We start from the raw sequence: 21,969 nt of genomic DNA, 5'->3' as shown, positions 1-21,969 counted from the left end.
CTATTTTTACTGATTTTTTTTTGTTCCAAGCAGTATATGAATTTAATAACATAAATAAATAAATAAATAAATAAATTCCACGGCAACAGACTAACAGAGCTAGCCATCTGGAGATTGATGCCACTTTTACAGCTGTTTTGATTTTCAACAATAGAAAAGGCAATTTAAACCAATCCATTTCTTAACACCTTGACCACCAAAGGCAGCACCAAACAGGTCTTAAGAGTGTCCCTAGAAAATAGTAGTTTGTGAGATCATATTTATCTCACTCCTCACTTGGCATCCCCACTACTCAGGGAGTTATATTTATTATATATCTGGGGTGGAAGAAGATGGAGGAATATATATTATCCAAAACAGGGGGGGAAACCACGACTGGCTGCTACCATCACCTGCCTGTGGCTTGAAACACTATCGAGAAAATGCTTGAGCTGCAAAGAAGTGACATAATGCTGACAAATGACTGCAGGTCTCTTGCCCAGTTGGTCTAGTTGTGACATGCCAGTTTTGTGGGCTACAGTCCAGAATAAAATACTCTAGCATTACGTTTGGCCTTGGCTTCCTTTGATAAAGTGGGGATGAGGACGGTGATCTGCCGAAAGAACAAAAGATATAAATCCACAAGTTGTAGATGATATAGATGGACCAGACTAACAAGCCACACCGTTGCTCTGTAACACACATGGCAGAAAGCTGATTAACACTCTCTAACATGACAACAAGAGAAAGGGAGAGAGAACAAAGGATGAAGCTGTTTCATAATTCAAACTAATTTTTCATATCTAGAAAGGATATGCATACACTGAAATAAGACACTGAGGAAGTTGTGCAGAGAAACGATGAAAGTGTCTGCCCACTGGCGGGAAAAATATGTTGCAAAAGTAGGATTTGCTTCTGGATTGGTGATGAAAGGTAGAACAAACCAGTCCTTCCACTCAGCTTGGTTCTGAAGTTCAGAGGCTTGTTTGAGAAAGAATTCCTGTGTCTTGTCGTTCCTGTTTGTCTAAAACACAGAAAACAGAAAAGGGGCTCAGATTACAAATTTTAATGCTGCTCCGGTAGCTGCAAATATTGGTTTCTGTTCTGGACCCAGCAGGGTGATAGGAGTACTTTTCCCCACCTAACTGCTAGAGAAGAAGGATATGTACAGCATTTTGTTAGATAAGGCAACATATTCACTCTTAAAACAAACCAATTGTATTTTGAAGAAAAGCTATCTGCTTGACACAAACCTGCACAGTATGAACGAGGTAGTAGCGGTATAAACTAATTTTCAGCTTGTTCACGGTAGGTCGGTACATATCCTCCAATCGACTGAAAAGGCGTCTGTCGAGGTAGCTCCAGTAATCCCGAAGGGCAGCCAGATCATAGCTATGAACGAACTGCAGAAACTGGTCCACTATCTTATCTACCTGAAGAGACAGCACAGAACCCCAAAAACCCAGTTAGTTCTTGCCCACGCTAACTGTCAGCTTCTGTCACCAAAAGCCACAACAAAATCACACATAAATGCTGGAGACAAGGTCAGGTTACACAACATGCATCAGTTATGAGCCTCAAATGGGGAATTCCAAGAGGCACTAGCAATACCTTTCAGTTTTCCTTTGGGGGGCTGAGGCACCTTAGTGCCTCTGAGTCACTGGCCGTGCTGAAGGACCTAGTAACATCATTCCAAAGGCAGTAAGTCTGTAAACCCGCTTGTAGAACAGCCTCTTAGACAGCCCTCACCAACTCAATGCCCTCCAATTATTTTGGACAACAACCTCAGCCCTAGCCAGCTGGAATCCAACGATATCTGGAGGGTCACATGTCCCCTACCTCTGATATAAACAAAGCATAGCTTCTATGATATTGTGTACTGACATGTGGGGGGGGGGGGTTGGAAGGAGAGAAGAAAGAATCAGTCTTGTTTTCTTTGCCAAGATTTTCCAGGCAGATGTTCCCTTCTGTTACAGCAGCTAGGCTTGAAAAGAGGCTATAAATGTATGTTTGACTGATATTTTCAGTTTTGTCACATCCAAATGGAACTTTTATCACTCAGTTTTGGGAGACTCGCTGAAAACAAGGAAGCTGGTTTCAACAAAACATTGCTAACTTATTTCAAAACCAGGCTAAAATCCTTGGCACTGTAATTTATCAGCAGGCCCAGTAAGAATTATTGTGCTGCACCCACTGTGTCTATCTAACACAGCCTTCCTCAACCTGCTGCTCTGCAGGTGTCACTGGACTACAACTCCCATAATCCCTAACCCCTAGTGATGCTGGCTGGGGGTGATGGGAGTTGAAGTCCAAGAATGCCTAGAGGGAACCAGGTTGAAGAGGCTAATCTAGGTCAATGTTCTATCTTCCCAGTTTACTGCTTCCACAAGGCGAAACTCTAAATGAGATTGTCTAGTTACTCAGGTTGCTTGAATCAGGGGAAACAGAATGAAGAAGACAGAAAGATGAAGAAAACTGCCAAAAACCAAATGTAGAGATGGCACTTTCCAACAAGCTTAACTGGAAGTATACCAGTGTGACAGGCAGTTCTAACATCAAAACTAAAGCATTATAGAAATAGGTGAGGTGATGGGATTTCATGTTCTTGAGGAATGGAGGAATTGGCAAAAGACACCCCCCCCACCAAAAAAATGGAAGGAAGGACTTGGCAATAAAATCTGGCAGTTCTTAATATACCCTCACAGAAGGGTCATAATGCAGCGTAATGATTCATATACAGTATATGCATAATTTTAATCACATATGAAATTATGATGTCAAACACTGCATTGGAATGGAAAACAATCTGTGTTGATACTAGGCCTTCACATGCAATCCTTTTATCATTTACATTCCCAATCTTATAAGGCATATATTCCCATTATATAGAGTTGCAGCTGAAAAAAATGAAGTGTGGGGTGTGGGGCTTGCTCCAATCAGTTTGGGACTGATTTCAGACAGGACTGTTTTCTATTTTCGGGATGAGCAACCACTAGCCCCTAGGCAAATTTTGAGAGCCAGGCCATTTCCTTCACACCAAACTCACATGCCCTATACCTGAAGTCATATGTGAGGTAGACACACAACAGGCTCAGAAGTGAATCTGAGTTCCCTTTGGGGAACTCAGCACACAGCCAAGCCCTGCAGAAAGCATCGCCCATCAGCTGAATCACATGCATCCTTTTCAGTGTGAAAAAACTTCAAGTGTGCTCATTATCACATGCCAACATCCCTTAGCCTGCAGCTATACTGAATATAGACAGTGCAAGTCAGCAGCAAAATTTAAATTAGCCCAGGTTGGTCAGAAGACTCAGACAAGAGGAGGGGAGAAAAAGAAGAGTTCTAATGGGATACTACAGTATTAGAAGAGGGGAGAGAAAGACCAGTTAGAACTTTCCTCTGTGGAATTCAAGAGAATATTATTCAAATTATCTAGGCTCTGTTTAACAAGTGCAATGTGTTGGGTACTGCTTTATACATATCTGAATTTACTGAAACCTCATTCAAGAGCTTTGTGTAAAGGGAAACACACTGTGTATTACTTCTGATGCCAAATATATTTTCGTTGATGCCCTGTTCCTAATTCCAGATGCGTAAGCCGTAAGGACTACAGTACTGCAGTTACTCAGCTGAGGAAAAGGGAAGTACTCTGGCCCTACTCAGGCTGTCTCCTCTTCCTTGCTAGCCTGCACTTGCTCCGGTGGGGGAGGCCTGCTTAAATTTAGGCACGGGTGCCGCTACAAGGGGCTACGTGAGGCAGCCATCAGGGGGACGCTGGACTAGCTGCTAAGGAACCCAAAGGCCATCTAAACCAACCCGCCCGCAACACCAGGCCCATCTAGCCAGCGGCAGCAAGTGTCAGCAAATCCCAGGCGCGGAGCATTTCACACGTAATGCAATGCTGCTCCTTGCAGGTTCGTGAGTTAAATTGGAAAAGGAAAGAGGAGGGGCGGGCGGGACCTGCTCACCCCAATTTCTGCTCCCCCAGCCCTTCCTTCCCTCCAGCCACCCGCAGGTCCTGCCGGCTTCCCTCCCGGGCAACCCTCACCCGGAAGCCCTTCTCTTTGTCCGCCTTGATCTCCGCGTCGAACTGCTTCAAGGTGGCCGTGAAGCCGCGGAAGAGCAGATATTCCCGCACCAGCTCATCGGTGCGCTCCGCCGCAGCCGCCATCGCGCCGCCGGGTCACGGGGAACAGGGAGGGACGCTCCGAGCTCCGCGCGCCGCCCTCGCCGCCACGCTCCGCCCCTCGCCCAGGCGCTCCGCCGCCGCCGCCCTCGGTTCCCCCAGCACCGCTTTTTGCTGGAATCGGCGGACGGCGGCATCCCGTTGGCTTTTGTTTCGCTTTGAAAGAGGGGAGACTGTGTGGTTTTGTTGGGTTGAAGGCTCGGGCCTGAGCATCAAGGCGGGCGCTTCTCTGCAACCGCGAGTTGGAACCTTCCTTACTGTTAAGGGGAAATGCATCGTTTTAAGCACACGTTTCGAGACCGTAGGGACCCCAGATGCCGCAGCAAACTTGCCGACCATCCAGCCAAGGATTTACCTGCCATTAGCCCGCATGGTCTTAATAGTTCATCCAGACCTGTCAGCAGGCACTCTATGGACTCTAATCATTGTTATTTTATTATTACTATTAGCCAGTTTGCTCTCTTTCTGGGAGAATTTACTTTCCTGCCTTGTTGCACGCTCCTCTCCCTTCACACCCACCGATATATTCCATTGTTATATTAGTATAGCATTCCCCACCCGCCCTCAAGGTCAGAAAAATAATATCAGTCGCACAGATGCAAGGGGTTTCTAAGTCAGCATCCACGTGTGTCTGAAAACCCAAGTTCGCTCCTGGAATTTTAAACTGAAATGACAGCACAGCAACATCTTAAGACGTCTGTGAAACAGCAGGACAGCAGCTGTCATTGCTTTCCTTGTAAAATTGCTACACATTTTTTTGTATGCGTACATCCTATTGAACGTTAGCGAGGCGTGCTTCGTGGTCACCCATAAATCATATTCATTATTTTTACATTTTAAATTCTATTTGTTTTCTATAGCAAAGCAGCAAGGGAGAATTGTTCTTCCTCGGCATTTATTTATTTGCTGCCAGGGACGTGCTACGTGTAGTGTAGTAACTGCTCAAGATGACCAAAGCAGCTCGGTCTTTGGGGGAAAGGTGGTAGCTTGTATACCCCAAAATACTACTTCGGGGAGTTGGTCAGACCAGGTTTCCCCACTGCAAGCTGGTATTTGAAAGTCTTCACTCAAGAGGGCCTTACAATCTCTCTCTCCGGCATAGTACTGTAATCTGTTTACATGTAGATCCACCATTCGCCTCCCCCCCCCCCCATGCAACTTAAGCCCTATCTTTGGTGGACTGGGCGCGAACTACACGTGCCAGGTGTTTCATCCGCTAGGCACGTGCAGAGGAAGTGACCCGGTTTAAAGGAGACACCCAGCGCGTACAAACGCTTTCTTCCAGCACACACAACATCCGGTCTAAATTGGGTTGCGTTTACATGGAGATACTGAAGGGACGGCCACCTGCCTCATGCCCGTGTGAACACAGCGCTGCACCAGAAACACAAATGCAGGCGGTACTGTACTTAACTATGGGTGTATCAAGCGTAAACAACTTCCGTTCCATGTACAGTACTATATTCTAACCTATACCTATGTTGAGCGACACACGAGTAAATACTGTTTGCTGCCCGGTACTTTAAAACCCCCTCAGTCAGCTTCACCCACTTTCCCAAATCTCCGCCCCAGCTTCGCCTCTTTTCTGCCGCTCCCCCGCTTTTCTTTCCCGCGTTTTTGTTGCCCTTTTCCAGCCCCGCTACCAGAACGGCCGGCTCGACACCGGAGCTTTCCTATTGGCTGCTAGAGATGCCTCCTGCGCTCTAATTGGCTATGCGCCTCTCGGCTCGCGCTAGGGCGAAGGGATAGAGCGGGAAGGCGCGCGGAGGGGCGCGTGCTGCTAAAGCTGCGCTTGCTGGCTGCTAGCTTGGCGCAAGGTGAGCTGGAGGAGCAGGCGCCGCCTGAAAAGCATCCTTCGCGTGAGGCATCTTCTGCAAAGAGGCGTGCAGCGTCTTCCTCTCGTATCCCAGGGCCGCGTCTGCAAAGGGAAAGAGGGAGGCTGGGGGCATGAAGTGGGGAAGGAGTTGGCGCCCCTAAAGCAGAGCAATGTCTGGGGGGAAAGGCGGTGAAATGTAGTGGAGAAATGGGTGGGGCAGGTGGGATTGTAGATATTTTTCAACAGCAGCACCGTGGTTGGAGAGACAGCAAATTCCTTCTCCCCCCCCCCTTTGAAGTCAGTTGGGAAAGTGGGTTTTTTAAAATAATGGAAAGGCTGGTTTGAGACAGCAACGAACTAGTTGAAATTTGCTGTCAGTATTCTGTCTATATGAACTGCAGCTCTCCAGGGTTTCAGAAAAATTCCCAGTGCCCGCTGGGCGATGCCAGGAATCCTGGGAGCTTTTGAAGTAAGGCAGGTGGTCTGCTACGACTGAGCTACGGCCTTCCCCAAACCTTAAAAACACTTTTCTTCTAAATACCTGTTTACTCAGATGTAAGTCTGTATTTGAAAAATATCACAGTGGGTTTAAATGTGCTCTTGAAAATACCAAGTGGGAGGGATCAATCCTGTGGTCACTCAGTGGCAACTGAGTTAACTATATATTGCTGTGGAGGAGAATAAGAAATCCACTGACACATAATTAACAGGTGATACCAGACTGTTATGTAAATATCAAGAGCCTTTCCACTCAAGATTTGCAGAACTTGGCAGGAGTCTGCAGCACCGTTTGTTTAATTCAAAATATCAAAAATGAATTATTTTCTTCTGTTGCGTAAAATCTCTAAGTGCTGTTTGGAGCGCAGTCCTTATTCCTTTCTATATATATTTCCAGAACTAAATATTTTTGGTGGCAAAGGAAGGAATAAGCCATGAGTCACACCTCAGTTACAGCTGGTTTTATCCTAGGATCTCAGTAGGATTGGAGGGATGTAATATATGCTCTGTGTTGCAAAAAGGGTCTGTGCAAGCCTCTTGCACTGTTCTTGAATGCAAAATAAATGTGCACCCCAATCCCAAGCATATTTATTTGGAACTAAGTAAGTCCCACTGAATCCAATCAGATGTCCAGTCAGACATAAGCATGCAGAATTTCAGCCTTAAAGGATCTGGCAGAGATTTGTCAAGAGGATGTCTGACTAAAACAGTGGACCTATTACTTGTGGGTAATGGGGTAACTATTTTCTTCCTGACCACAATTATGTTTCTTCAACAGCAGTTTGACATACATTGTCAAAGCACACAACAGTTTTCTTATCAGTTTACCTCTGGCCCGGCCCTGGTGTTTCCTGAACCAATTTGATGTAGTGGTTAAGAATGCCAGACTAAGTACAAATCCCTGTGTAGGCATGTTGCTAACTTGTAAGTGTAATTTACTTCTCTGAAACAGCAGCTAGGTTGGTAAAGCTGTGCTGGCTGAATTTCGTCAGGTAGAGTTTTGTGTGACTGAATGCTCTGCAAAAATATTAAAAATTCATGAACATAAAAAATTAGGTATTGCCTCTTCTACTCCCAGACTTGCTGGTTTTCAGTATATGTACAGTGGTACCTTGGGTTACAGGGGACGCGGGTGGCGCTGTGGGCTAAAGCCTCAGCGCCTAGGGCTTGCCGATCGAAAGGTCGGCGGTTCGAATCCCCGCGGCGGGGTGCGCTCCCGCTGCTCGGTCCCAGCGCCTGCCCACCTAGCAGTTCGAAAGCACCCCCAGGGGCAAGTAGATAAATAGGTACCGCTTACCAGCGGGAAGGTAAACGGCGTTCCGTGTGCGGCTCTGGCTCGCCAGAGCAGCGTTGTCACGCTGGCCACGTGACCCGGAAGTGTCTGCGGACAGCGCTGGCCCCCGGCCAATAGATGTGAGATGGGCGCACAAACCCCAGAGTCTGTCAAGACTGGCCCGTTCGGGCAGGGGTACCTTTACCTTTACCTTTACCTTGGGTTACAGACACTTCAGGTTACAGACTCCACTAACCCAGAAATAGTACCTCAGGTTAAGGACTTTGCTTCAGGATAACAGAAATCGTGCTCTGGCAGCGGGAGGCCCCATTAGCTAAAGTGGTACCTCAGATTAAGAACAGTTTCAGGTTAAGAATGGACCTCCAGAACGAATTAAATTCTTAACCCGAGGTACCACTGTAAAAGATTGTGTTGTTGTTTTCCCCATAGGTGAACTCCACCTGCAGGCTGACATGGTGAAATGCAGACATACAAGTTTTATGGTGTTTTTAATAACTGGGCTTCTGTGGTGGGAAAAGTGTCATCTGCTAAATTTTGTTGTGTGAGGGGTTTTTTCAGAGGACATGAACAGGGCCTAGGAACGCTAATGAATAACAAGGACTCAGAGCTGTCTTTAAGGCTTAACAGAAGCATGATTGTTGTTAGCCACCCTGAGCCCAGCTTCGGCTGGGGAGGGCGGGATATAAATAAAATTTATTATTTTTTATTATTATTAGCAAGAGACCATTGGTTTGGTCAACCCAAGTTAAAATGACAGCCTAACCTAGGTCACTTCCAGATTGAGCATTAATCTTGATTTGTTTTTACAGGTTTGCAGGGGGCTAGTTATCAAACATTTGTTCTGATTTGTTGTGGGGAGGTTATACAACATCCCACACTTTCCAGTGCCTTTAAAATTTCCTTATCACAAAAGTCCAGTTGTGGGAGGAAAACAGGTTTGTTGCACAAGAGCTCGAAATCATATTTAATTACACAATCTGAATTTGCTGGTTTGAAAATGGTTTGAAATGGGCTGCTTTAAAAATAAAACCCACACTTTGTCTTGAGATGCATTCCTATTTTGGGCTTTACTTCGGATACTCTTTGCACTTCCTATTGTATTTTATTTTTCTATCTGGGTCTTCTTTTTGCACTTGCCACTGCTGATATTAAGCTGTTTTTTAAGCAGTGGAATGGCATTGTCTTACAGCTTTTGATGGAGACATCTGGAAATTGTAGCACCCCATATGCTAGAGTGACTTCTAAGTATCGTACACGTCTGCAGGATCCAAAGTCGCAAGGGGGCAAAAAACGGTTGTCTCAGGCACGCAACAGAGCTACCTTGGCAGGACTTTTCAACAACCTACGAGAAACAGTATATTCTCAGCAAGATAACTCCACATCAAAGGTATAGAAATAACTCGGAATCAGCACCTATGGGCCCATCTGCACTATTTTTAAAACACTGTTGTTCCTCTTTAAACAGTCATGGCTTTCCCCAAGGACTCTTGGGAACTAGTTTGTTTCCAGGAGTGCTGTGAATTGTTAGGAGACTCCAGTTCTCTTCATAGAACTACAGTTTTTGGGAAGAGTGGTTGATTGTTAAGCCACTCTGAGAATTATAGCTCTTGGAGGAGAACGTTGGCTTCTGAATCCATCTTTTCTTTATGTGTTTTGAGGAATACAACAAATGGTCGAAACAATCTGCATGAAAGGCCATGCATTTCCTGACCTGGTGGGTATTAATTTACTGTGCTGTCTTCCTTTGCTTTTCATAATCCATTGTACAGTATTTGAAGTCTTCAAATGGATGTTTAGCCAGCAACAAGAAGACGATCAGAAAAATCTAAGGCATATTAAAATGTTAATCTGCTCAGAACACAGCTAGATTGGGCCTGTTCTCTGTTTTTGTTTAGTGTCAGGTTTTATGCAAGGCTAAGAATTATATCCAGGAGCTGGAGAAAACCTTGGAAAACTTGCTGAAAATGAAAGGTATCGTACCAGCACCCTGACACCTCATTTAAATATGAAAAACCTTTTCCCTGACTTTTTCAGTAGGAAAATGTACTAGGCAGACATGACTAAAGAGGTAAACTGTCCCTGCAGATGGCTGAGGTTCATGTTCCTTCTGACATACCATCCTGAGCCTGGTTCTTCTTACAAATACTAGGTGAGGTGGTAAACCTATGTCTTCAACTAGGGATGTTAGAGGATTCTAATGGAAACAGAAGCAGAAATTGCCACCATTTGTGTTTTTGTCCCAAAGTGCAGAACAGAAATCAATCCAGCAATTGCAATTGGTATTCACTTCTTTTTAGTCTGCAACTGATACCTAATTAATGACCTAATTTTAAACATTGTTCTGACTTTTCCTTTACATTGAAATGAATGGCCTAGGAAAGATTGCATCATTAATTATTTCATGCCAGGGTCTCATTCGAGCTTACACCTCCTGCCCCCTGCAATTTATTATGGGGGAGGAGCTTGCACTCAAAGATGAACTATGTGATTAAGTCATGTGTATTTTGTCCCTCAGTGCGTTCTAGTAAATGCAGAAGGCGTGCTAGATTTGGACTGGAGAGACCTCAATTTTAATCTTTGCTCAGGCTTTAAGATTACAAATTATCCTTTGGTGATGTCACTTTCCCCCCAGGCTATCTTGCCTCTTCCTTTCCCCCCATCTTACCCACTGTTGTCTACTCTGACTGGCAGTGGCTCTCTGGAGGCTTGGGCAGAGTTCCTTTCTCATCACCTGTGCTACCTGCTCCTTTCATGCTGGGGACTGAGCCTTCTGCATGGCCCCTTCCAAAATAAAGTTGCGGGATTTTTCTGTGATCCCTCATATGCCCTGTCTTCTCTGGCTTGCTAACTTGATTGTATTTCCTTCTGGAATTTACAGTTCTAGTGCTTATTTCGTTTTACTCTGCTTTTCCCTCGGTTTTTACATTGTGATATATAGTGTGATTTTTTATTGTAAGGTGTTTTGAGCATAAAAAATATATACCGGTATCTTGTTGGTAACCTATGAAGCCATTTACCCACATCATTTCCTTGAAATGGGCCTGGTGTGAGAGAGCTTCAAAATGTGCCACTTTGTTGATGGGTGCTCATTCTTCTGGCAACAGAGGTTTTAAATCTGGAGGATGGCCATCCATCGAGCTTGGAGGAAGTAAAGGAAGAATATGTCAAAATGTACTTCAACAATCACAGGTAAGTCACCGAAAAATATAGATGTACTGAATTTGTCCCCTTTAAGCAACTCAGAAAACTTTTTTACAAGCTTCAGGAGAATAAACTGCTTCTGAGTTGTGTATGTATACACAGTTTCAGGCTATAGAAACAAACAAGAAGCAAAATTATTGCAGAACAGCCTGAGCCAACCCTTAAAAGCAACTCATTTTGTAGTATCGTATCGTACACCTGGCTTGAGAGCAGTACATGTGAAAAGGATCTAGGAGTCTTGGTTGACCACAAACTTGACATGAGCCAACAGTGTGACGCGGCAGCTAAAAAAGCCAATGCAATTCTGGGCTGCATCAATAGGAGTAAAATACCCCTAAATATTTTCTAGCTTTCCTTTTCTTGCTTCTAGTGCTGCTGCATCCCATCCTTCAAATTCTGCAAGTCAGAATGGCGCTACCGTCTGGTACGTGATTCAGGAACACGAAAAGACCTCGGTAGAGGAGGATGTGACTCTGAGGCTGACGCAGTCACCAGCTGCCTCTTCTCCTGACCTCATGGAGTTTGAGCGGTATGTGAAGCTTTTCCATTGTTTTTCCCTTTGGAACAACCTACCAGCTAACGTTACAGAGGACGGAATTTTCTGAGTCCTTGCCTGATACAAGAAAGACACCAATAGCTGCAGGATAGGGTGATTTCTGTGGGTCTGACTTCTCCCTAACGAGAGAAACTGTACCCTGTGGAAATTCTGCTGGACTGATTGGTTACCTTTGTATAGGGGAAATTATTGGGTTGTCTTTGTTTTTATTATGTATTTTGCATTTTTTATATTGTCATTGCTATATTTTATGTTGTTAGCCACCCTGAGATCTATAGGTATAGGGTGGTATACAAATTTAATTAATAATAATGGTAATAATATAGTCCCTGACACTTTTGCACTGGCATACGTAACATAGGAAGGCCACAGGAAAGCAGCTCCATTTGTCACATAGCTTTGCAGCCTTCAGAAAATTCTTTCCCCCTGTGAATAGAGGAAATGTTTGTTCACATCTGTCATAGTCAACAGAATAGCTTAAATGGCCAGAGCACTGTAGAACACACCCATAGGTAAAGGTACCCCTGCCCGAGCGGGCCAGTCTTGACAGACTCTGGGGTTTGTGCGCCCATCTCACATCTATAGGCTGGGGGCCAGCGCTGTCCGGAGACACTTCTGGGTCACGTGGCCAGCGTGACAAAGCTGCATCTGGCGAGCCAGCGCAGCACACGGAACGCCGTTTACCTTCCCACTGGTAAGCGGTACCTATTTATCTACTTGCACCCGGGGGTGCTTTCGAACTGCTAGGTTGGCAGGCGCTGGGACCGAGCAGCGGGAGCGCACCCCGCCGCGGGGATTCGAACCGCCGACCTTTCGATCGGCAAGCCCTAGGCGCTGAGGCTTTTACCCACAGCGCCACCCGCGTCCATATATATATGGACGAAACGTCGCACAGACACCCCGACTCTTACACGGGAAGACACCCGAAGACACCAAAACCTGCATTCCTGTACCCGTGAAAATCTACGAAAGCATATATATATATATATATATATATATATATATATATATATATCCCATACAAGCTTGGGATAAAGTTTTGTTGATACAAATGACAAGCTAAGACCTAGCTTGATGCACATTTGTGATGACTTATCTTCTATTGCTGCTTTTCTTAAGTATTATATGCCCACCACATAACAATGTTATAATTCTGCACTATAATCTGCAATTCTCTTTTGAGGGTCAGGCTGAAATAGAGGTATCAATCCAGCTTGGCCAGCAGCTGGCGCAAGCCTGCTTCTCTCACACACTTTATTGTGGCCTTTTCTAATTACAGTGGTGCCTCGCAAGACGAAATTAATTCGTTCCGCAAGTCTCTTCGTCTTGCGATGCACGGTTTCCCATAGGAATGCATTGAAAATCAATTAATGCGTTCCTAGGGAAACCGCCTTCAGACCAGGTCCGGGGACAGTCTGTCCCCGGACCTCTTCTGAAGGCTGGGGGGGGGGGGAACAAGGGCTTTTCTTTCCACCCCCAGCATTTAAAAAAACCCCGGGACAGCGGAGGACTTCTCCGCTGTCCGGGCGACCTTAAAACGCTGGCGGGCGGCATTTTAAAATCGCCCCGGACAGCGGAGGACTTCTCCGCTGTCCGGGGCGATTTAAAAGCCCCTGGGAAGGCAGGCAGGGGGGACAAAGACTTTTGCCCCCCGCCAGCCTTCAGAAGAGGTCCTGGACCTCTTCTGAAGGCGGGCGGGGGGCCAAAGTCTTTGCTCCCCCCCGCCTGCCTTCAAAAGGTGTCCCCGCTGCGGCGGGAGGTGTCCCCTGCCCCCCCCGCCCGGCTTCGGAGCACCGGGAGAAGCCATCTCCCCGCAGCCCCTTGCTGCAAAAGACGTCGGGGGAAGCGGGGAAGCGAAGCGCTTCGCTTCCCGCTTCCCCCGGACCTCTTTTGAAGCAAGGGGCTGCAGGGAGATGGCTTCTCCCCCCAGCCCCTTGCTTCAGAAGAGGTCTGGGGGAAGCGGGGAAGCGAAGCGCTTCGCTTCCCCCGGACGTCTTTTGCAGCAAGGGGCTGCAGGGAGATTGCTATCTCCCCGCAGCCCCTTGCTTCAAAAGAGAAGACCCGCTGTCCCCGGGGCAAGCTTCGTTTTGCGAAGCAAGCCCATAGGGAAATTCGTCTTGCGAGGGAACTCGAAAACGAAAAAACCTTTCGTTTTGCGAGTTTTTCGTCTCGCGAGGCGTTCGTCTTGCGGGGTACCACTGTAACAGATACTGAGTTCTTCGACTGTCCGCAAAAGTTTTAGCCAGCAAAATAAGTACTTTACTCCTCACAAAACATATACAACTCCTTTTGTGGTTTCTGCTCCCTCCCTTCCCACCTTCAGTGATACTCCTTAGAGCAAGTCTGACCAGGTCTGTCACGACAAGAGTGAATAACTGACTGTTGCTGTGCAACAATAGGGCAAGCACATGTGTCCTCTTTGGTTCTGTAATCAGATGTGACACAGTTGTGACCTTCCCTTTTAATGGTTGGATAGCTCAGCTGGTAGAGCATGAGAAACTTAATCTGTGGGTCATGAGTTCGAGCCCCACGTTGTGCGAAAGATTCCTGCATTCCTGGGGGTTGGACTAGATGACCCTTGGGGTCCCTTCCAACTATGGGTCTATGTACTACGGCTAGATAGTTGGGCAAAACAAGAAATCAACTCATTCTCTCCCCCCCATGCACCCACCTACCCTAAATCATAATTTAGGGAAACTTCCAGTGAGTTAACAGGCATAATAGACTACTGAATAGGGTGACGTGTTTAACACAGCTAAAAACAAGACCATATATGTTCAGTCAACAGGAGAAATGCTGGGTGATTCCCTGGCTTGATACTTTGGTGTACAAAGAGAAGAGCCCATTACTCTGTTGGTGGTTCACTTGCGCATGCAGAACGTCTGTCCCAGGTTCAGACCTTGGTTAACTCCATTTAAAAGAAGAAGAAAAGGGTTCAGGTAGCAGGAAAGAGCACTCTTTGCTTGATCCTCCTGGAAATCTATTAACCATTAGAACAGACCTGGGACGAGGCAGCTTCCTAAATTGTGCCACCTTCTCATGGCTACTACCAAATATATGAGTCACAAAAGGGACTACCTGGTTGGTCTCTGCGCTATCGGATGCTATCCAGACCACATTCTAAAAGCTGTCTCCTTTCCTCTCTTATCCAGATACTTACATTTTTACAAACAGACAGTAGACCTGCTGGTAGATAATGGGGTTGTGAGCCCCGAAGACGTTACTCTTCCTGTGGTCTCCACAGCCGTTTCCCACCTGTGGCAGGGCCTCCCTGAAGAGAGGAGGGACGGTGTCCTGCAGTACTGTAATCAGAGGCAGAATTTCATCACTGAGGTCAAGATGGCTTCCCAAGAGCCTCCTTGTACTGAGGGCAGTGTGAGGGACAGCGGAGCTAGTCAGGAAGCCAGCGGTTCGCTAGTATCCACACCAGAGGAGGTGAGAAAGAATCACTCTTAAGGTAGGATTCAAGCTTCAGAGTTCTAACCAGGACTGGCTCTAAGGTTGAAGTGGCCCTGGGCAAAGCACCTTTTGGTAGGCCCCATCCTCCACCTGTAGCTTCTGCAAGAAGCAGTGCCTCCCTCTGACAGCAGGTAGTAGTGCCTTAACCAGTGAACTGACTGTTTTATTTCTCTGCATGGGATTTATAGCCAGTCTTACACCATAATGTCCCAGGGCATGCTTATCAATGAAACAATGATCACACCAGGCCCGCCTTACCCGTAGAGGCTCTGGGCGCCAGTTTCTGGAGGACATATGAGCGAGGGTGCGTGCACCACTCCCGGCGAGCGTCAGCTCGGTTTTTTCCCCTTTTAGTCTGCAGGCGCCAAATTCTGTGGGGTGCCAGAAGGCTAAAAGGGGAAAAACCGAGCCAATGCTTGGTGGGAGTGGCGCAACACACGCTCAGCACAGGTCCACGCACTCGGTGTGCTGCCTGCCATGGCCACCGTGGCACGAAGCAGACAGCTGAGCTGGCAGGAGGTGCCGCGGACAGCCTCAACCTCTTCGCCACCAGAGGAGCCACCCTCCAGCCGCTGCCCGCTTTCTTCAGCCCTAAAAAATGGTCAACAACTCTGTGAAAGGCGGGGGCACCGGAGGGATCTTTGCACCATGGTGCCGGATATGCTTAAGACGGCCCTGAATCACACAATACAAAAGCAGTCAATAAAATAAACAGTGTCAAAACAATACCAAAGCAGGCAATAAACAATTTCAGGCGAAGGGCTTGTTAAAATCCTCAACCCACTCCCAAATGCTGGAGCACGGTGCCTCCAAAGAAGGATCAGTCTAGCAAATCACTTTCGGTTTTTTACTGACACCATTTTTATTGTTCTCTTTTGTTGCTTTTTTCATTCTGTGTATCGCCCTGCTATGACAGGCGGTTTTACAAATAGTAAATAAATGAATACATTGCGGTAAATTAAAATGACGGCTTGGCTGAGCTGCTCAATGCTACGGGGAGCATTTGACTTGGATTAATAAATAAATAAATCTGGATGAAACAGAAATCCGGAAGGACAGGCATCAGCAGTGGGCCCTGATGGGGTGTTAAAAAGATTCTAGGTTCTGACACTTGCCCTGGCTCCTAATCTTCAAGAATGCTGGCACACACCCCAAAAGTGTAGGGGAGGTGTAATGACCTATTTAAAAATCACTAGGATAAATTATAAACTCAGAAGGCAGGGCAGGTCCTGGGAATAAATGGCAGGACTCATTAGGCGGGTGAGGAAAAATTACAGGTAAGGCAGCACCTGTTTCCAACAAAAGCTGTAAACCTGAGGTTCTCAGCTAAAGTGACCATCTTGAAATGAAGGAAGAAAAATGTTTGAGCCCCTCCAGACATAAGCAGCACGGTGACTGGGCAGGCAGGCAAAACTCACTTATGGAAAAGGGTAAAGAGGTCAGCAATCAAAGCAAGCATGTAATTTGAATGGGTGGGTGGGTTTACATATAGAAATTTTATGAAATAAATGAATAAAATAACAATGTATAACAAGCAACAAGAGACCCATGTATTAGGAAAAATACAAAAGATTGCAGAATTAAATCTCGACAAGGTTGAGCTGCCAATATGAATGAATAAGGTTAATATTTATATCAGGGGTCGGCAACATTCAGCCCATGAGCCAGATGCGGCCGTTTAACCAGCCCACAAGCCGCCCCTGCACCGAACTGCCCACTCAGTGAGTCCCCCGCGCACTGCGCTAAACCGACGCAGTGCGGGAACTCGCTGAGTGGTGCCCAAGATCGTGTCTGCGCACGCGCAGATATCAGAAATCTCATCTGTGCATGTCTAGACTCCAAAAATTGCTTCTGTGCAGGCGCGATTTCTGGCGTCGCGCTGCGCCAGTCCAGCCCACGGACAATCTCTGTGGGAGTGATCCGGCCATTAGCAGCAAAACTTCGTGTACCGCCAAAACTTCCGCTGAGGCAATCTCGTTGCTTTGCAAAGTCTCCCTTCATATAAAGAGAATAACCATACTCTGTGGGAGTTCTCCATGCAGTGTGGACTCCCACTTGTCATCACCCCTAATCAGTATTCAGGAATGATGGGAGCTGGAGTCCGTCAACATCTGGAGGTCCACAGGTTTCCCATCCCTCCTCGCCTTCACACTTGAGGAATCTTGGTTACAACTAGGCTAAAACAGAAACATAAAACACAGATACGATTCCACATGCCGCAGAAACATTCACTGTGTTATAGAAAGGTGGTTTAAACCCAGTTATGTGCACACAGCCGAGTTGGATCTGGAATCCAGATGATGCAGTTTAGCACAATGCTAGAAAAGGATGGAGCTACCAGCACGATCCCTACCTTTCACTGACGCTGTTGTGAATAGCTGACCCAGATTCAAGGGTTACAGAGAATTAAAAAGTGACGCTCACAGTGAAACTAGCTGGCTTCTGTCCCACACTTTTTATTAATTATGGCCAACTCTTATAAAACCAGGAAACAAAACACGACCTACCCTAATAATAGCCTGTTGTTTTTTAAGAGATAAAAACTAGATTTTTAAAGAGATGATTGACACTAAAAGCTTTATTGCTCATGAGTTCCAAGTTCCTTCCATGTTTGTCCATCTGCATTCCTTTGCCATGCAGAATTGTGAGGTGTGTGTTTTTATTAGATAAAGTGCTTCGCAGAATATCTTCCCGTGTTGTTGTTGTGAGTGGCATAGTGTTCAAACAAGTCTCTAACACCGTATCTAGCTGAGAGCTAGTATCCAAAATGCCATCTCCCTCTTTTTCTAGATCCTCTTTGAAGATGCATTCGATGTGGCAACTAGCTTCCTGGATAGAAATGAAACCCAAGAAATGTCCAGCCAAAGGTAATAGGCTCAGTTCTGTGGACTGCCAAGATCATGGGTCAGCAAACTAAGGTCCAGAAGGCGGATCTGGCCCAGTTGCCTTCTGGATCCGGCCCAGGAATCGCTGTGTGGCTTCTGATTGTTCGGGCTGCGCCATTCCCCCCCTCCCCCACACACACCACGGTGGCGCCTCCTCCCTCCTTCCTCCTGGCTTATCCCTGCCCTGCCTAGAGGGGGAAGGGGGCTGGGCTTTGTTGAACTGCGGCTGGCTGAGCGCCATTTTTAGCAGCCCCTCTCCGGAGCCAGCCCTTTCACGCCGCTCATCATCCCGCCTCCACCAGCTCCTGCCGCTTGCAAGGCACAGGTAAGCAGCCACTGGGACTTGTCTGGTGCTGTGGAGAAGGGAGGGGAGAGTTGGGGGGGTTCCCAAAATATAGTCCGGCCCCCCACAAGGTCTGAGGGACAGTGGAAAAAAGTTTGCTGACCCCTGGCCAAGATCATAGCATAAATCACTATTTCACTCCACGACTACCACCTCTCCTTAACAATGCTTTGTAGGTTGGTGGAAAACCTTTCTTTTTAAAGGCGGCTCTGGATTATAAATGTTTGTTTTATTGAAATGGTAATTAGCTGTCTCTGTTTTTTGTATCATCCTATTGCTGCTGTATTCTGGGGTGTCTTTTCTTTTTGGCTGCTGTTTTAGTGTTATTTTTAAGTGATGTTTTAAAAATGCCAGTTCATGGCTTTATTTCTGTTGTTAGCTGCTGATCTCTTGTAGGGAAAAGCACAATACAAATGTTTTAAATGAATGAATGAATGAGTGGTTGTGCGAGAGAAAGAACCCTATTTTGTTAGCGCCTGAAGCATTAGTTGTTGTGACTGGCCAATTTATTCATTAGTTAGAAACTGAAACATTTCCTGATCATCCGTTGTGTAAATATATAGTTAGCTCTGCTGCTAATGATTATGTACGGATGTGGATTGTGTTAGTAAGGTAGACTCCCTTTAATTGGCATGACAGCAGAAACTCAAGGTTCTTTTCTGTAGGTTATGCTTCCCACTATGACATCTAACAGTCGGTGATCATCAAATTCAGTATCCATATTGAAAGGAAACAATTGATTTTTCTTAATTTTCCCTTTCCTTCTCCAGGGTAGATGGAGGTCTCACTATAATCTCTTCTTCTGTTTGTAGCTCAGCATTCACAGGCTGTACTTCAGAAAGCCAAGAGGATTACCATCACCTCTACCTGCAGATCATCAGCTTCTTGAAGAGCCTGTTTTTTGCTAACACACAACCTTCCCAGGTAGGACTTTGCAAAGTGCTTGTTATAAGGCTGCCCACCCCACCCAAATGTAAACTTGCAGGTAATGTTAGGACCACCTGTTGTGTTGTTGAAGATATAAGAACTACCACATCACTGCAAGTAGGTTAAATTAGCGCACCATTTGAAGGCCTTTTTCAGAATGCCTTGCATATATTTCAGAGCTAATTGGGTGCAACGGCAATTTTCACTTCACATTTGCCTGTTTGTCTCTCAGGCAGTCTTTCAGTTGTAACATGAGGGTATACCTAACTGCTCTTCAGGTCATGGGTGAATAGGGCTTTCACAGGGGCAGGTGCCCTATTACAGAACTACTATCCCCAGGGTGCAGCATTTGCCTGTAGGGTGCTTGTTGTTGTGGAAGTCCAAACTGTCTGTGTTTGATATATCGATAGTAGACTCATATAATCTGAATGTGGATCTTCTATATAGCCCAAACAGCAGCATCTATGCACAAGACAGTTCTTTTAAGACTGAGCCTGCTGAGGAAGGAGAACAGAAAATGGGGAAGGGGGAATAGAGCAGAGAATCCTGGAGAGGAGCACCGCTGGCTGGTACTCTCAGCAGCTGCACTGTATAGACTATAACATTTTGTGTCCTTGCTGTGAATGCTTCTTTTCTATCTGGCTTAATGCAGCAGGAACCAAAGAGGGAGGCAGAAGCCAGCACCAGCTTTGCAAAGATACTTCCAAGTGCCCCAGGGAGAAGCAGCAGCTTGGGGGTGCAGGAAGTAGTGGGACAAAATATCCATAAGGCTGAGAAGGGAAGAGGAAAGAAGCTGTGAGCAGCAAATGCCCTGTGCAGTGAGATTAATGATTATGGGTCTCTAGCTGTTTTTGGACTACAACTCCCATCACCAGTAGCTAGCAGGACCAGTGGTTGGGTATGATGGTGGGGATTATAGTCCAAATACAGCTGGAATCCCAAGTTTGAAAAGCCCTGGATTAGAGCATAGAAGCAGTACAGGTGGATGATAGAAGCCATCTCCTCTGGACAGGTGATCCTGGGAGCTGTAGTTTTGTAAAGGGGACCTGGGTATCCTGAGTAAATCTCAGCATCCTCAATAGACTAAAATTATGTGACTCATCTGCAGGCTGATGATGACTAAGACTGTCCATCCCAGTCCAACTCATTTATAACAGTAGAAGAGAGATAACTGCAAAGTTTAATTGAGCAGGAATAGCAGGTTTCTAGTTGAGAGATGATGGGCTGAACATGAAGAAGTAGGAGGACTTGTTCCTTTTTTAAAGAAACAGTGGCACCCAGTTTCTTTTTTACATAACTGCAGGAGAATACGCATCAATGAAGAGAAATGTGCAGCTAGGATAACTGGTTTCAGCCACAGCTTTTGTCCTTGCTTAATGCCATATCCATTAAATGCTTCACATTATCCCTAGAGACCAGGATGAGGTGTCAACACAAAGTTCTTCAGGGCTGGGCACATGCATTAAAGTCTGTGACACTGTTATCTCTGAACAATATAAGAAGGGCTGCTTGTAATAATACTGTGTGTATCCTATACTTACAACAGCAACAAATCACACAGTTTTCCATGTGGGAGCAGGTAGAGAAGGCCCAACTGCAATGATCAAAAGACTTAGAACCACTTTTTGTTTTTAAGAAAGAGGCTGGAACTCTAGAATGTTGAAAGGTAGCTGTCATGATGTGCCACACCGTGATGAAACTTTACAGAACTTATGAATCGCCGAGGGAGAGCAAACAGAGTATAAAATACTCGTTCTCAAAATACTAGAACTTGGGGCCATTCACCAAAATTGCTTTAGCACCCATTGCCTAGGCATTCCATGTCTGGAGTTAGTATGATTCAGATTAACAAGGTTTGGCTACTTCTGTTGTACTTTGCTGGGTTAAATGGACATTTGCTCTTATCCTTCAAGGCAGTTTGAACTGCATCCTTTTTCTTTCTGTTTTTGTGACACCCTTTCCACTTTTGAAAGGAAAAGTATTGTTCCGTTTAAAGCAAGAAATGGCTAGCAGAGCTCTCGTTCTTTCTCCTTGTGTGCATGCCCAGCTAACTTAACTCGGCTAACATTTGCTTTACCTCCACAAAGCTGCCATGTGTGGGTTGGGTAGAAGTGAAGTAATGACAGATGTGCCCGTCAAAATCAACAATTATAAACATTTTGCTGGGTGGCAAGCTTTGAGCTGCTCCATCCAATGAAACAGCTTGTCCCAGAGCTCACTTTTTAAAAATCATATAACGGGAACATTTAAACTCCATTGGCATGTGGGAAGGGGGAACCCCACCGGCAGTAACTAGATTCTGCTAGTTATCATTACCTAGGATAGGGATGGGAGATCTGCAGCCCTTCCAATGTTATTGGACACCCAGCTTCCATCAGCTGGTCAGGGCTGGATGAGGATTGGAGCCTGACCACATCTGGAGGGCCCCAAGCCAGCTACTCCTGTTCCAGAGAAAGAATATTTATTTACCTGTTTTGCCAATGCCATTTGGTGCTAATAAGAGCTTTATCCCTCTCCCCCTGCATATGTTTGACAGGAAGAGGTTCTCCAGCTGGATTATGAGACTGTGATGCTGAGATGCACAGAGACATTTGATGACGAAGATTTGTAAATTAAGATGGTTCTATTAAGCATGGGGGGTGTCCTAATTGTTACTTAATGACACCCCTCAGCCTATGCCACCATGAGAAGAGATGCTGCTTCAATTCCTTGGTGTTCATCATGTTTAAACGAGTTCTGTTTGTTTATACCACATAATTCTTCATCGGTTAAATTATTTGTACTTTTTACATGTATTGCAGTTTGATATTTATAAAGTTGAAATT

General features: G+C 45.9%; 2 protein-coding genes across 10 annotated transcripts in view; one reads left to right on the top strand and one right to left on the bottom strand.

Moving 5' to 3' along the window:
- WDR91 (WD repeat domain 91) overlaps positions 1-4,186 on the bottom strand; it is a 17,248-nt gene extending 13,062 nt beyond the window's left edge. Inside the window, exons 1-3 of one of the 2 annotated variants that reach the window (XM_082240854.1) lie at positions 4,028-4,186; positions 1,233-1,412; positions 797-1,003 (exon numbers count right to left, since the gene is read on the bottom strand). In XM_082240854.1, the coding sequence (XP_082096980.1) occupies positions 797-1,003; positions 1,233-1,412; positions 4,028-4,150 (510 nt within the window). In that variant the 5' untranslated portion in view covers positions 4,151-4,186. The remainder of the gene's footprint in view (positions 1-796; positions 1,004-1,232; positions 1,413-4,027) is intronic. The other variant, XM_082240855.1, reaches the window with a different exon arrangement.
- Positions 3,858-21,969, top strand: STRA8 (stimulated by retinoic acid 8). Of its 8 annotated transcripts, XM_082240860.1 has the most exons (10): positions 8,268-8,413; positions 8,496-8,708; positions 8,963-9,160; positions 9,669-9,744; positions 10,878-10,962; positions 11,345-11,503; positions 14,683-14,965; positions 17,780-17,856; positions 19,030-19,141; positions 21,681-21,969. In XM_082240860.1, exons 3-10 carry the CDS (start codon positions 8,969-8,971, stop codon positions 21,753-21,755), a joined length of 1,059 nt encoding a protein of 352 aa, XP_082096986.1. In that variant the 5' UTR covers positions 8,268-8,413; positions 8,496-8,708; positions 8,963-8,968; the 3' UTR covers positions 21,756-21,969. The 8 variants fall into 8 exon arrangements, with proteins under 8 accessions (XP_082096983.1, XP_082096989.1, XP_082096982.1 ...); XM_082240857.1 differs by lacking the exons at positions 8,268-8,413; positions 8,496-8,708 and adding an exon at positions 3,858-3,893; XM_082240863.1 differs by lacking the exons at positions 8,268-8,413; positions 8,496-8,708 and adding an exon at positions 4,374-4,466.

This window comes from Podarcis vaucheri (genome assembly GCF_965113315.1).
Source record: "Podarcis vaucheri genome assembly, chromosome: 10".
Lineage (NCBI taxonomy): Eukaryota > Metazoa > Chordata > Lepidosauria > Squamata > Lacertidae > Podarcis > Podarcis vaucheri.
The sequence above is the reverse complement of the archived record's forward strand: the minus strand, read 5'-3'. Positions and strand labels throughout refer to the sequence as shown.